Source organism: Pipistrellus hanaki, assembly GCF_964339955.1.
Source record: "Pipistrellus hanaki genome assembly, chromosome: 10".
NCBI lineage: Eukaryota > Metazoa > Chordata > Mammalia > Chiroptera > Vespertilionidae > Pipistrellus > Pipistrellus hanaki.
Genome location: NC_140512.1, coordinates 32,107,033 through 32,121,388, shown reverse-complemented (window position 1 = coordinate 32,121,388; position 14,356 = coordinate 32,107,033). Strand labels below are relative to the sequence as shown.

The 14,356-nt window shown below is 39.5% G+C and overlaps 1 protein-coding gene and 1 long non-coding RNA gene across 4 annotated transcripts in view; one reads left to right on the top strand and one right to left on the bottom strand.

The window, feature by feature from the left end:
- The window catches only part of LOC311628998, a 126,501-nt gene that overhangs the window by 32,435 nt on the left and 79,710 nt on the right, over positions 1 to 14,356 (bottom strand). The window contains exon 4 of the long non-coding RNA XR_014796117.1: positions 10,178 to 10,238. This is a non-coding gene — a long non-coding RNA (uncharacterized lncRNA). The remainder of the gene's footprint in view (positions 1 to 10,177; positions 10,239 to 14,356) is intronic.
- COL28A1 (collagen type XXVIII alpha 1 chain) overlaps positions 1 to 14,356 on the top strand; it is a 144,244-nt gene that overhangs the window by 68,872 nt on the left and 61,016 nt on the right. For all 3 annotated transcript variants that reach the window (XM_084896664.1, XM_084896662.1, XM_084896663.1), the window contains 7 exons: positions 1,082 to 1,153; positions 1,924 to 1,992; positions 3,757 to 3,828; positions 7,273 to 7,341; positions 8,109 to 8,177; positions 11,846 to 11,914; positions 12,369 to 12,437. In XM_084896664.1, the coding sequence (XP_084752790.1) occupies positions 1,082 to 1,153; positions 1,924 to 1,992; positions 3,757 to 3,828; positions 7,273 to 7,341; positions 8,109 to 8,177; positions 11,846 to 11,914; positions 12,369 to 12,437 (489 nt within the window). The remainder of the gene's footprint in view (positions 1 to 1,081; positions 1,154 to 1,923; positions 1,993 to 3,756; positions 3,829 to 7,272; positions 7,342 to 8,108; positions 8,178 to 11,845; positions 11,915 to 12,368; positions 12,438 to 14,356) is intronic.

Below are 14,356 nucleotides of genomic sequence, written 5' to 3'. Positions count from 1 at the left end.
ATCAGGAGAATATGCAGGTTGAGGGAGAACTTCCCATTCCAACTGGCGCAGTTTTTCAGCAGTGATTCTTGCAGTATGCAGTCGTGCGTTATCGTGGTGAAGAATTACGCCCTTCCGATTAATCAGCGCGGGTTCTTTTTCTCTTAAAGCTTGGGCTAACCTTTCCAATTGGGCACTATACACTGCACTTGTAATGGTTTGGGTAGATGGTAAAAGTTCATAATGAAGAATTCCTTTAAAATTCCACCAAACACACAACATCACTTTTTTCGCATGCAAGTCAGGTTTTGGCGTGGGCTGCAGAGCCTCATTTTTGTCCAACCATTGAGGCCGCCTTTTCAAATTAACATACAGCACCCATTCTTCATCTCCGGTAACAATTTGCTCTAAAAATGGCAAACGGTTTTGACGAGAGAGGAGTGAACTGCAAATTGTGACTCTTTGATTACGGTTGTTGTCGGTCAACTCATGAGGAACCCATTTTCCAAACTTTTGGACTTTGCCAAGTGCACGCAATTGATTGGAAATTGTTTTTTGTGAACAATTTAAAGTTGTCGCAAGCTCTTGTTGGGTAATTTGAGGATTTTGCACCAAAAGAGCTTGAAGAGCTTCTTGATCAAAATTGGGCACACGGCCTCGACCACCCTTGTCATCTAACGAAAAATTTCCCTCGCGAAATTTCTCAAACCAACGCTGGCATTTTCTGGCGCTAACTGCATCTTGACCAAGAGCACTACAGATGTTTTTTGCAGCCTCACTTGCTTTTCTTCCTAATTGGAACTCGTAAAGCATGCAGTGCCAAATATGCTCTTCATCCGCCATCTTCTTAGCCCTAGTTTTGCAACAAAAACCAAACCAAACACAAACTTTTTCAAGCAAAACTTGTTAATTGCACTTCACACGTTCTGTAGATACCACGTGTTTGAAGGTTATGTCAATACAAGTCAACGCCAAGCAAGATTTTAAAAGAATGTTAAAAACGACATTAATTATTACTAGACCCAATAATTGCAAGTACTGCAAAATGGGGGTGCATGATAACATGAACTTCTGGGAAATAAAATCTTTGCTTATCCACCAGGGGGCGCCAGGCTCAATAGGGCTCCCAGGACAGCCAGGCATACCAGGGGAAGATGGAGCTGCAGGGAAGAAGGTAACTATGTTTCCATACTCCCCAAGGTAAAAACTACTGAGCCACACTATACCTCGGTCCTGCAGGACCTCAAGTTAAACCATCCAGGACAAACTTAGTCTTAAAAAAAAAAACAAAAAAACAACCCACAAATCTAAATTTCCTTGTCCACTTACTCTAAGAGAGAAAGAGAGCAACAAGCCAAAAGGTAAGTAGTGTTTAACACCTGCCTTCTCTCAGTGTTTTGGACATGACATTCTCTAGTGACATAGTCTTTCTGGGATTCCTAGAAAGCACTTTAATTTAAACTTAGAGAAAGACACTTTTTTCCCCCTTCTAAAAGGAGCATCTGTAAATGTATTCAGGAAGTAAGGCCATTGAGTACTTTGAGTGGACATGTGAAATACTCATTTTTCAATATACGTAAGCAGTGAAAAACAGCAGATGGAAAGGCTGAAGATCTTTCTTGTTTTCTTAAAAAACAAAACAAAAAACAACCACAAACCACCAAATGTGAATGATGAGGCCCCCCCCCCCCCCAAATAAATAAATAAATTGGCAAATAAATTGGCCTTTTTCATGATATTTCAAACTGCTCTGAGCTAAACTGGAGTTTGATATTAATTTATTCAAGTTGGTAAGTTTCCAAATTAATTTTGAGAGTAGAGTTAAGGTCTGGCCTGCTTTGGAGGGTCTCAGCAGAGAAGCTACTGGCCATGAGAAGAGACAAGGTGGGCTGATACACACTGTCTACGAAGGGTCAGCTAAGACTTCAGTATCCTTCTCTCCAGGGAGAAGCGGGGCTTCCAGGAACAAGAGGCCCAGAGGGAGCACCTGGAAAAGGACAACCTGGCCCCAAGGTATGGAACTGACAGTGCTGGAAGCAGGCTGCCTGTGCTCTGCTCCTGATACTAAGGAGCCGACTTAGGAAAAACGTGATTGTTATTCTTGCTGTGTCAAATGTGTTTACTTCTGGCGTGAAGTTATGGATACTAGCTTGTGAGCTATGGAAGAAAGCCAAGTATGTATTATTCATTTTTATTTCCCAACATCTATTATAAGACCCAGCTTATACAAAGAGTTCAACACAGGTTTTTCTTAATAAATAGCCAGACTGAGTTTAAAAAACACATAGGAAGGGAAAAGAAGGCTTGAGATATATCCTTGAGACCCGAAAGCCCATAGATTCTTTAAAAAAAACTATTTATGGAACTTCACACAGTAATAAGAAATATCACCTTATTAAGTGGCAATTTTACTTTCACAACACGGAATACATTTATTTTACACATTGTAGAAATGCTAGTGAATCCCATCTTTATATGTCATGATGAGAATATCTAAATTCATCAGTAGAACCATTAGTGACATAACACAGAGTTCTAAGGTGCCAGATGTCCCTGCAGTTTTTATGTAGAGTCACCAATGCCCATATAAAGCTTTTGAAGAATTCAATATGAGGAAAGTAAAAGTAAAATCTGTGCACTTATTAGTACTTTATTTATAATTGTATTAAAATAGTAATTGATTGCTTAAGAAGTTTATGTCTTGAAAAATGTTGGCTAAAATTGAGTCCTTACCCTTAAATGTGTCAATTTGAAATTTAAATATATTTGTAGAGTTTCAAACAATTTTATTTATTGACTTACCAGATTATAAAAGATCTTTGGGGGCAGGCAGGGGATGTGGACAGAGAATATCTTTTTAATTAACATCATGCAAACATACTTATAGAAATGCTTGCTTACTAACATTCAAGAGAACTAATGTGTTCTAGAACGCACTTTTGGAACACAGATCCTTGAATTAATAACTGAAGCTGTAAGAATGATTGATATCTCTGAGAAACAGAGCTGAGGTTTGAATTTCATCCTGTTCAGTAGCTGGAGAAAGAATATTCAGAACAGAAAAAGATAAGCAGAAGAGTTGCCATGTTAGGGAAACCAAGGAGAAAGGGTTTCAAAGAGTGGTACAAGCCACCCCCACAAGCAAGGAGGATGTGCATTGGAAAGAGAGGCCACTGGATCTGTGGCTTTGAGGTGATCTGTGGCTTATGGAAGGCAAGAGGAGAAGAAATGCTTGGAGGTTTCGGAATGAAGATGAAACAGTTCTTCTGGGAGAGCGTCAGTGGGCAACCAGGCTGGGAATAGACAGTAGGCAGCTTCTATCTCTGTCCCAGGTTAATGCCCACATATCTCTTTACCAACAGAATTGCCAGTCTCCTTTGGGGGGGAGAACTGTACTCCCTATGGAAGAATAAATGGGGCTGAATTTGAAAAAGATCTCATTTTATGTTTTAAAGCTGAAACAGCATGGAAGCTGAAGAACCACCTGCTAACAGACCAAGGGTGAAAAAGAATTGTGAATTCAAACAAAGGTCCCCAAAGACAGACACTGAACTTAATTTTTTTTATTAAATCATGTTGAATAAATGAAGACTGAGTAATTCTGAAGTACACAATATGCTCAAGAACACAGATTGATAAACCCTGTGTGACTGAGCTGGGCTGGGGCACATCACTTTAAAATTGGCATTAGTTAAGAATGTGGCCCTGAAATGGTTGCTATATGATTGAGGAGGGTTTGTTAATATGACAACTATATTCTTCTAATTACTTTGTCAGGGTGATGAAGGAAAGAAAGGGAGCAAAGGAAATCAAGGACAGAGGGGATTTCCGGGGCCAGAGGGGCCAAAGGTAAGTTTTTTACTCTCACTTTTGCCTTGGGAAGCTTGTAATTGTGTCTGGTTTTAATAGAATATTAGATTTCTACTGCAAATCTGATTTCCAATTTCCTCCTCAACAAATACAAACCAAAAACTCCTAAATGAAAAAGGCTTTAGGAAATACACTATTCCAGACCTCAATAGAATGGAATAAAGAGATTGCATAAAATATGTTCTCTTCATTGGAATATTTATGCTTCTACGAGAGAATCTGCAGTCCTCTCTACCAACAAGCAAACATTCAAAAGTTGTGATAAAGTTAGGACATACCAATTCTCTGGCATCTTGCTTTGCTGGACAACTTACAAGGTCCCAGGCTGAGCGGCGGTGCAGAGGGGATGACGGCGGGACTACAGAAGGCAGGAGAGTGGGTTCTCACCCTGCCCCTTCCTGGAACCTTTCGGGCCAATTGTTTCAATCACAGAAAAAAAATAATAATAGTATATATTTCACAGGGTTGTTGGGAAGACTAAAACTGTTAATAAAACACTCAGCACAGTTTCTGGCACATAGTGAGAGTTTAATAATGCATTTATTTAAAGAGAACAGATAATAATTTAATTAAATGAATGAATGAATGAATGAATAAATAAATAAATAAATAAATAAATAAATAAATAAATAAATAAAATATAAGTAGGTGAAGGGGCACCAGGATCTGATTTTCTTAAATAAGTGCCTTCTGCTGCAGGTAGTTCAAGCAGCACACGATGAGAAATTCCACTTTATAAGAAATGTGTTATATTACTATTAATAACAATGACTACTCTTTATGTCTCAGTTACTCTTATTCAAAGTGAATATTTTTCTGTATTTTTAAATAAAGTTATTTTTTATAAAGAATTGCTATATTTGAAAACATAAGCAAATCTTAATACAGGGTCTTTAAAAAATATATACCATCTAGGTACATAACTATGTATTTAAAAGTACAGTAATTGGCCTCTTAAAAAAAGTAGAGTAGATTAAATCTGGAAGCATTATTTTGCCCTGGTCTTAGTGAAAAATTGAACAGGTTAGTGTTTTATGACTTCGCCATAGGACTGAACTGGGTAGTTATCTGTGGCCAGAATCCTGGTGTGTCATGTGCCATTGCCTTGTAGTTTTGGAATTAAGGGTGGGCACATATATGCACTGGCATGATGTGGGCCCCAGTAGGCTGGTGTGCTCAGCTGTCCAACATATTAGGGACCCTGCATTAGCTCCTGCAGAGCAGGAGGCCTCAGCTGTGGCTCAGGGCAGGAGTCATTACCAGTGACTCTCCCAAAGGACGCAGGAGATTAAAATGGGCAGCTCACGATCTTAGAATAGTTCATTCTTTAAGGCAAAAGGAAGCAAACATTTTTTTTTTCTTTTATTAAATCCTCATGGAGGATATGCTTACTGATTTTAGAGAGAGAGGTATGGGAAGGGAGGGAGGTTGGAGGAAAAAAGAGGGAGAATAGGAGGAGAGAGGGAGAATCATAGATGTGAGAAGACATTCATTGGTTGGCTCTTATATGTGCCCCACTGGGGATTGAACCTACACCCTAGGGATGTGCTCTGACCAGGAATTGAACTCACAATCACTATATGAGACAATGTTCCAACCACACTGGCCAGGGCAGGTGGAGGCAATTTTTTTGGTAGATGTGTAGGTAGTAAATATTATAGGCTTTGAAGGCCAAGGAGCAAAATTGAAAGTATTATATACACACTTTATTAACAACCATTTAAAAATGTGAAAGCCATTTTTAGCCCCTGGCTGTACAAAGCAGATGGCAGGTGGGATTTGGCCCACAGGTTGCAGTTTTCTGCACCTGTTCTATATCAGCAGTTTCTAAACTGTTTGATTATGCATCTCTAATAGTAAAAAAAATATTGACTACACTCCAATATAGTTTTATTTTTAATTATAATTTTTATTCATATACTACCATATTAATGGCATAGGTTTATCTAAATAATTGAAAATTTGAAAGATGAGATAAAAATTATAGTGTAGCCCTAATATTATCTTCTAATAATGCCAAACGGGTAATTTTAAACACATTGTAGGGAGCGTGCATCCTCTTTTAATGATAATTGCTCTGCATAGTGTGTTTTGGGGAGGTTATAGAACCTACATAAGAATCAGTAGAGGTGCCTCATAAAAATTCATATTCCTGGGCCCAGTCCCTAGATCTATTGAATTAAAATATCTGGGATTGATCATCAGTAGATAACTGATCATCAGTAGATAAAGAAGATGTGGAAATATATGCAATGGAATATTACTCAGCCATTACAAAGAATGAAATCTTACCATTTGTGACAGCATGGATGGATGTAGAGGGTATTATGCTAAGCAAAATAAGTCAGACAGGTAAAGACAAATACCATATGATTTCACTTATATTTGAAATTTAAAAACAAAATAAATAAACAAAATAGAAACATATCACAGATATAGATGACTGACTGATGGTGGGTAGATGGGAGGTGGGTTGGAGGGCTGGGTGAAAATGGTGAAGGGATAAAGAAGTACAAATTGGCAGTTACAAATCAGCCATGGGGATGTAAAGAACAGCACAGGGACTACAGTCAACAATGTTGTAATAACTATGTATGGTGCCAGTTGCTTCCTAAACTTACTGTGGTGATCAGTTTATAAATGTCTAACCACTATGCTGTATACCTGAAACTAATATAATATTAAATGTCAACTAGAGTTGGGGGAAAAAAATTTTTTTAAATATATCTGGGACTGAAACCCTAGATTCTGTACTTTACCAAATTCCTCTGGTGATTATACCCTAAAATTGGTCTAGAACTAGGTGGGACAGAGATACCACTTGATATTTCAAATTGAGTCTTTATTGAGACTCAATATTGAGACACCAAAAATTATTGAGAAATGTTTTAATTTTTCTATCTGAAAATAATTTTTTTTTTTTTACCATAAACTCTCTACTTCCAAGATGGAATATAAGATTGCTTACAATGGAAGACTAACACAAAACAAAATAACAAAGGAAAAAGTTATAAACCGTAAGAAACATTATTCATCTAACCAAGTATACCCCAAAACTTATGCTGAAGATAATTGTTATAACTGAAGAAATATTTCCCTCTGACTTCCCTGGCCTACGACAGAAGGGAAACGCCAGGAAGTGCCTAATCTTTATTAGCTAATAAAAGGATGCACACGAGATAAAATTTTCCTAATACTCAGAAATTCGTTGAGTGCATTTATTAAAGGCATTGAAATCTTAGTCATCAATAACTTTAGTTGTGACTTAACAAAGATATAAAAATATTTCACATTGGTCTGTAAAATAGACGGGTCATGATATTTTAAAATGCTGGAAGCACATTTCTATGTTTTTCCTAATGTAATTCCGATATATAGTTTTCTTTTGCTTGAAATGTAATGAGTATTTTTCTCTGCTCTTAGGGTGAGCCAGGGGTTATGGGCCCTTTTGGAATTCCTGGAGCATCAATTCCTGGACCACCTGGACCGAAAGTATGCATTCTTGGCAATATATTTCTATTTTTCTTAGATAATTGGTAGAATTCATGATACCAGTCAACTAGAATTTTAGTTTGGGAAGAACCCAAGCTATTATGTAGTTCAATTAATCAAACTAAAGACCAGCAGCAAATATAAGATTAGAAACCAGATTTCTGTTCCTGGTCGTGAACTTGTCACTTCACCTTGAATTATCTCCCCCAAATTCTAGACCAGGGGTCCTCAAACTTTTTAAAGTGGGGGCCAGATCACGGTCCCTCAGAGAGCTGGAGGGCCGGACTATATGAACTACTAATTCCTACTGTAACACCTCGGCTGCGCTCACTGCCCAAAAAACCTGGCGGGCCGGATCAGACTCCTCTGCGGGCCGCATGTGGCCCGTGGGCCGTAGTTTGAAGACCCCTGTTCTAGACCTTAGAGCAGGTAAGAATTTACTGCATCTATTCAGAAGAATATCCTAAGACTTATAACCAGGAAGTGTGACAGAAGAGAAATCCATCCAGACATTCTTGCAGCCTAAACATTTGTGTCAAGTTAGCCACCTCTTATTTCAGTGGCCTTTCTTCTAAACCAGCTTAGTAGTTTTTACTGACAGCTTTTATTTACTTAGGATATGAAATTCCCTTTAAGAAGAATGTTCTCTCTCAGGATCTGATAGTAGTACATTAGGCCCTTTACAAACCAAGTTTTTTGCCCCCTGCCATTGTGGTTTCTCATGCAACCTAAAGTCTGAAACTCTGAACACTGTTTGAAATGTCCAGGGAGACAGAGGTGGACCTGGGGTGCCCGGATTTAAAGGGGAACCCGGCATTGCTATTCGAGGACCAAAGGTAGGCTTTGTTTATGCTCTTCTGTTCTTATTTTCCTGCATGTGAGAGAATGACAGTAGATTTAATGCATCCTAAGTTGATGATGGAGATGGTTCTATTTCCAGTATGCTGATGAACTCAAATATAAGAATACACTATTGCCTTCAGTAAAAAACCAAATCAAACAGATCATTAATTTTTCATGAATGCAGAGGATCATTTATTTTTTCCTAAATGTCATCCATCTTTCCAAGTTATTTTAAATGAAAATGCAAATAATTATAGAAGACAGCTTTAAGTAGTCATTTCTATTTTTCCATGGCAGCGAAGCCCAGCACTGCAGCAATGGTTAACATTCCGAATGGCAATAAGCACATCCCTGTGTCCATACAGGCTTCAGGGCTACATAATCAGCACTCACGAAATGAGTAGAATGTTGTTATGTAGCTTTGAAGCTGTATTCAGTTCTATCAAATTGTCTTTTCTAGACAAAAGTGTTCAAGTACTAACATCAGTGATTTTCAAACTTCAAAAAAACAAACTTGTGAGTGTAAGAATCATTGATTGGCTGCCTTCTGCCAGGCCACTACTAGAGACAGAGCCCAAAACCCAGGCATGTGCCCTGATTGGGAATCAAACCATAACCTCCTAGATCATAAGTTGATATTCAACTACTGAGCCACACCAGCTGGGCCATAAAAACAAAACTTAGAACCACTTTTGAAATATAATGCAAAATCTATTATATACTGATCTAAATTGTAGGGGTTCTTTCTGAAGGTCAAGGGAGGATCCTGGCATCATTTTTCTTATTCACGTTAACAGTCATCCTTGCCAGGGTGACAATCTTCTGGTTTATTGGGGACAGAGGAGGTTCCAGCTGAAACAGAAAGTCCCAGACAAACCGGAACCTTACTCCCCAGACTTTGACGCACATAGGAATCCAAGTTATATACAACTCCGGGTGAAAATCCAAATTTCGTAATAAAAACTAGAGATATGACCTTGGGCAAGAACATTTGGGTGATCATTTCTATACTGTTTGATAACTCCCTGGATCTGTGTATTCCTGGATTTATGATTTATAGTTGCTTCTTTCTGCTTATTCCTTACAATAGATATAAAATTCAATTAAATATGCAGCTAGGGTTTATAAGCCCCACTTTATTTTCTACTGATGGTCATTGGACATTATTGGTGCTAGAATTTTTGGTGCTAGTCAAGTCATTGCCTCTTCACTCTCAAGTATTTTTGAATCCCATGGCCTCCAAAGATCCTTGTTCTGTCCTTCTTCCCTAATACATGGGTCTTGAAGCATTTGGGGGTTAAATGCCTGATGGAAATTTTGTCACATTAATTCAGTTTTTGTGTATTACTTCAGAGACCTCCCAGCTTCCCAAAAGCCCATTTTAAAACATCAGATTAAGATTTCTGCCCTAACTTATGTTGAATGAGAGACACTTCAAGTTGAATCACTTTGCACGACATTTTTTTGAATCCAGTGCCAAGAGGCCAAGTGGCAATCTTCCGTCTGAAAGTGTGTGGTGAGGGGCCAAAATGAAAACCCGAGAAGGAGCACGTCTCCCTCCTCCCCATCTCCTGATATTCCTGTGAACGTTAGAAGCAACAAGCTAACTAACATTTTTGCAGAAGAGAAGATAAAGTTCTCTAGGGAAAAAAATGTTTGTAAACTATTAATGTTTTAATGTCCACCTTCCCCCCAGTGTGGGTGCCAGAGGCTAACTGACAACAGCTGCTGACAATTTGTTATAGGCTTGGCATGAATGAAGAAAAACTGAAAGCGAATTTTTATTCCAATTTTCTTTCAACTTAACCGGGGAGCAGTTACTGCTGTCTGTTGTGGGCCTGCTCCTTGTGTAAGCATGGAGAGAAACGGACATCTTATTTTGGGACCTATCCCATGTGGATGCTTAACCTCAATTTAAACACAGTTGGAATAGCAGAATAGATTGCTTCAGGAGTGACCAGTTTTCTACAGTTGGAGATACACCAAAACTCACCTCTGCAGAAGATCTTGCTTTTGTTCTCTGTCACACAGCTGTATGCAGTCATCTTGGATTTCTGTGGATGATAAACAGTAAACTAAGTTTTAATAAGTGACCACATGTGTTCTGAACATGATCCAGTCTCTTAGATTATATAGGAAAAAACAGTTGTTGCATGAGTGGGGGGGGGGGGGGTAGGGGGGCAAAGGGGCAATAAGGACACATAGGTAATACCTTAATCAATAAAGAAAAACAACAATAACAACAACAAACAGTTGTTGCATTCATGGTTTTCAAAGCACTTAACTTTCTTACTACTTAAAGTAGGGGTGTCGAACTCAATCAGAGAAGGGGCCAAAATCTAAAATCCAGCCTAAATCACGGGCCGAATGGTTTACTGAACAGTCATAAACTGACAATGTCATAAACTGACAGCGGAGTGCAGTGATGACAGCGCAGTGCGGGCCACATTGCAAGGCCTGGCGGGCTGGATTTGGCCCGCGGGCCTTGTGTTTGACACATGTGACTTAAAGGGTATGCTGATTTCCTTCCTCCCCGTCCAATCAGTTATTCTTGCATAGGAAAAGAATGAGGCACATTTTAGAGAGTTGGATTTTGGCCAACATTGTGGATTAGAAAAATGGCAGTTTGATTTCAGAGTTTGCTATCATATAAGCAAAGTATGGAGAGTTCTGCTACTTTTTCCATTCTTGGAAAACAAAGGCCTGTCTATTAATAGAGTTTCTTCCTAATGTAAAAGTCAAGAATAATTGATACATACTGACAAGGGTCATTGCAAGAGTTATTGTAGTAACAATGGAATGTGGTATAAAAGGAATATTGCAAGTCTTAAATATAAGTGCAAAAGACTTATATTGAATAAATCTTCTAGGTGTGTTTTCCTCATTTTTATTTTGATTTCTCCCTCTCTATTTTACTTTCACCAATATCGTTACTTTCCATTCATAGAGAATACACATCTCAAAACACTTGTTCAAGAGGCAATAAGCACATTTCTCTATATAGGAGTCCAGTAGTTACTACTAAAAGTTTTTGATGTTTAACTTTATCACAATAAAACAATACTTACAACTTTTTCCTAGGTATCAAAATACAACCCATTAACTCTGTGTCCTGGCCCTTTATACCTTAAAAAACACACACCCTGATTTAATTTTTTATTTGGTCTTACTTATTCCCCATGTAACTGGGGCCCTGTTGAGGCCCATAGTAATAAATAACATCCAGTTATCTTACTTTAGACTTCAAATTTTGCTATGTATTCTTTTTTACTCTTTCTCTTATAGGATGCTCACTAAATTTTCATATTTTTATACCTTTTCCTGATGTATGCTAAAAATCCATAATTTAAAAAATTAAAATATCAGCAACCAGCCATCTTCTAATTCCTGTGAAATGGTTTTTCTATAGAACACTCAGCAATAATTCACATATATTATTTCCTACACGCATTTCATGATTCCCACCACATACAAGGAGTAAGACTTATAAAAAGATAATGAGTTACCATATGTAATAGGATTTCCTTCTAAACATTTCTAAATCATTCCTTTTGCCCTTATCAAATCTACTTACAGCTTATTGAGTTGGTAGTGTGCTCACGTCTTACCAGGTGTCCACAGTTTAGTCTTACGATATTACCTGGTGTTGGAATTTTTCCAGGGTGCCCAAGGCCCACGAGGACCAGTGGGTGCTCCAGGACTTAAAGGCGATGGCTATCCTGGTGTGGCTGTAAGTATGGGCATTACTTTTATTTCTTTCCTTCTTCCCTGCCTTCCTTCCCCTTCTCCTTGTTTTCCTTCTTCCTGCCCTCCCTTCATCACTCCTTCCTCCCTGCCTTCCTTCACTCCTTCCCCTCCCTCCCTCCCTCCCTCCCTCCCTCCCTCCCTCCCTCCCTCCCTCCCTCCCTCCCTCCCTCCCTCCCTCTCTCCCTCCCTTCTGCCTCCATCTTCCCTCCCCTTACCTTCTTTCTTTCTTCCTTCTCTTCCTCCCTCCCTTTCTCTTTCTCTCTCTCTTTCTCTTCCTCCCTTCCTCCCTCTCTTTCTCTCTTTATCTCTTTCTTTCTTTCTTTCTTTCTTTCTTTCTTTCTTTCTTTCTTTCTTTCTTTCTTTCTTTCATTCTTCCTTTCTTTCTTTTGAATACTGCAAACAAAGTTGCTCACTCTCTCCCTTATCATGACATCTAGGGACCTCGAGGATTACCAGGACCCCCGGGACCAATGGGTTTACGTGGAGTGGGGGACACTGGAGCAAAGGTGAGATTTTAAAGTGGGTAACATAGTAGCTTCTAGAGGGACATGATTAGTATGTGTGTGTTTTTAATCAGGCATGATAGAAGAGTAGGGATACCTAAAGAATTGACAAAGTTATTAATCCTCATCCATGGACTTCCTGGGAACCTTGCACTCATTTGAACATGTAGCTTAACTTTATGGTTTTTCTCTTGCTTTCTTTGTGGCAATCCTCACATCCCTTTGCTGTTTGTCTTCCTGCACCGGGATCAGTCTGTTCAGAGCCCCCCCCCCCGCCCCCCCCCCCCCCCCCCCGGTGCTCTCATCCCGTCCCATGGCTTTAACCACTAGCCACGTGCCAATGGCACCCCAATTTCTGTCTTTCCTGCTATAAGCTCTGGTCTCACCCCTCTGGTTTCTTCCACACAGCTCCTCTTAGATTTCTCACAGTCATCTCTAACCTAACATCCAAATGGAACCTTTGCTTTTCACCCCATAAGCTTGTAAATGGCATCATGTGCCCCACTCTGATCTGATGATACCCGAGTCGTTCTTGGGCCCTTCTTTCCCCCTTCTTTCTCCATGTCCAGCCCCCATGGTAAATCCTGTCAGTTCCACCTTCAAAACATATCTTGATTCTGTCTGGTTTTCTCCTGCTTCCACCAAGGAAGACTGCCTGGGCTATTAAAATAGCCTCTTCACTGCTCTTTACCTCTGGCCTTCTATTACCTAGTGGGCAAAGGACTCTTTTGCAACCATAAATCAGATCATGTCTCTTTCCTTCTCAAAACACTCTGGTGTCTTCTCTTTGTGCTGAGAACAAACTCCAGCCAGTCTCCATGGCCTCTGAGGCCCTTCATGACCTGACTGCAGCCCCTGCCTCTTCCTCTCTTTCTGCCAATGCCCCCCCCCCCCCCAAAAAAAAAAAAAAAAAAGCCACACCAGCCTACACTACACACTGCTTCAGCTCATCCCTGCTTCCAGGTCTTGATTTTGTCAGGATGGCTCACCTCCCTCACCACCCATTCAAAAGCCATCATCTTTCCTCTCCCTTCCTCCTCATCACTATCATATCCCTTTGAGTATTTCCTACATAGCAGGTATCACTTTCTGAAATCATCTTGCTCGTTTTCTTGCCTTGAGTAAGTTTTCTTCATTGCAAGCTTTTTGTTTTGTTCCCTGCCAAATTCCTCACGCCAGACCTAGGTGTGCCACCCAATAGGAGCTTCATAACATGTTGAATGAGTGGAAAATTAATGAATGATCAATATTACCTGAAAGAGAGCTTTTTTCCTTAGAATACACCAACTCAGTTTTTGTTGTTTTTTTTTTTAGTTGTAAAAACAGTTTATTCCTGGGAGCATGTCTGGGCAGCATCCACTTACTCTGCCACTTTTTTCTTCTTAAAATAGTTTTTTCTTGAAATATTAATGTTTATTGCATATAACATTATTATATTTAAATCATTTTTCTTGAAAACAACTCAGTTTTTTTAATGCATCCAGGTCCTTAGGGGGAGCTGTTTTAAGTGCTCAATGTCAACCTTTTGTCTTTTTTTGGTCTCTGCCCCATCGCTTAGGAGTGACCACACCTTGAGACTGCTTCCATGTGGTAAATGAGGCAGGCGTTCCCTTGTCCTCTCCCAGTAGAATGAAAGATTGCAGACCCATGGCACTAAATATCCCGTCCCAAGGAGATCTCTGTCTGTCAGGGAGATCATGGGAGTCCAGGAGAGGCTTGTCTGACAGTGCCCAGTAGCCTGTGCAGAGCAGACACCCCCAGGTGTTTTGATCAAGGATCTGGCCTGGTCAGACTAAGGACTGACTCTAATCTTCTACACACCCCAGCAGTGCCAGTGACCTTACTGAGTTTAGGCATTGTAGTATTTTTTTTTCTTTAAGGCAAAGTATCTGTCAAATGTTAAAATTTAAACATAGAAAGGA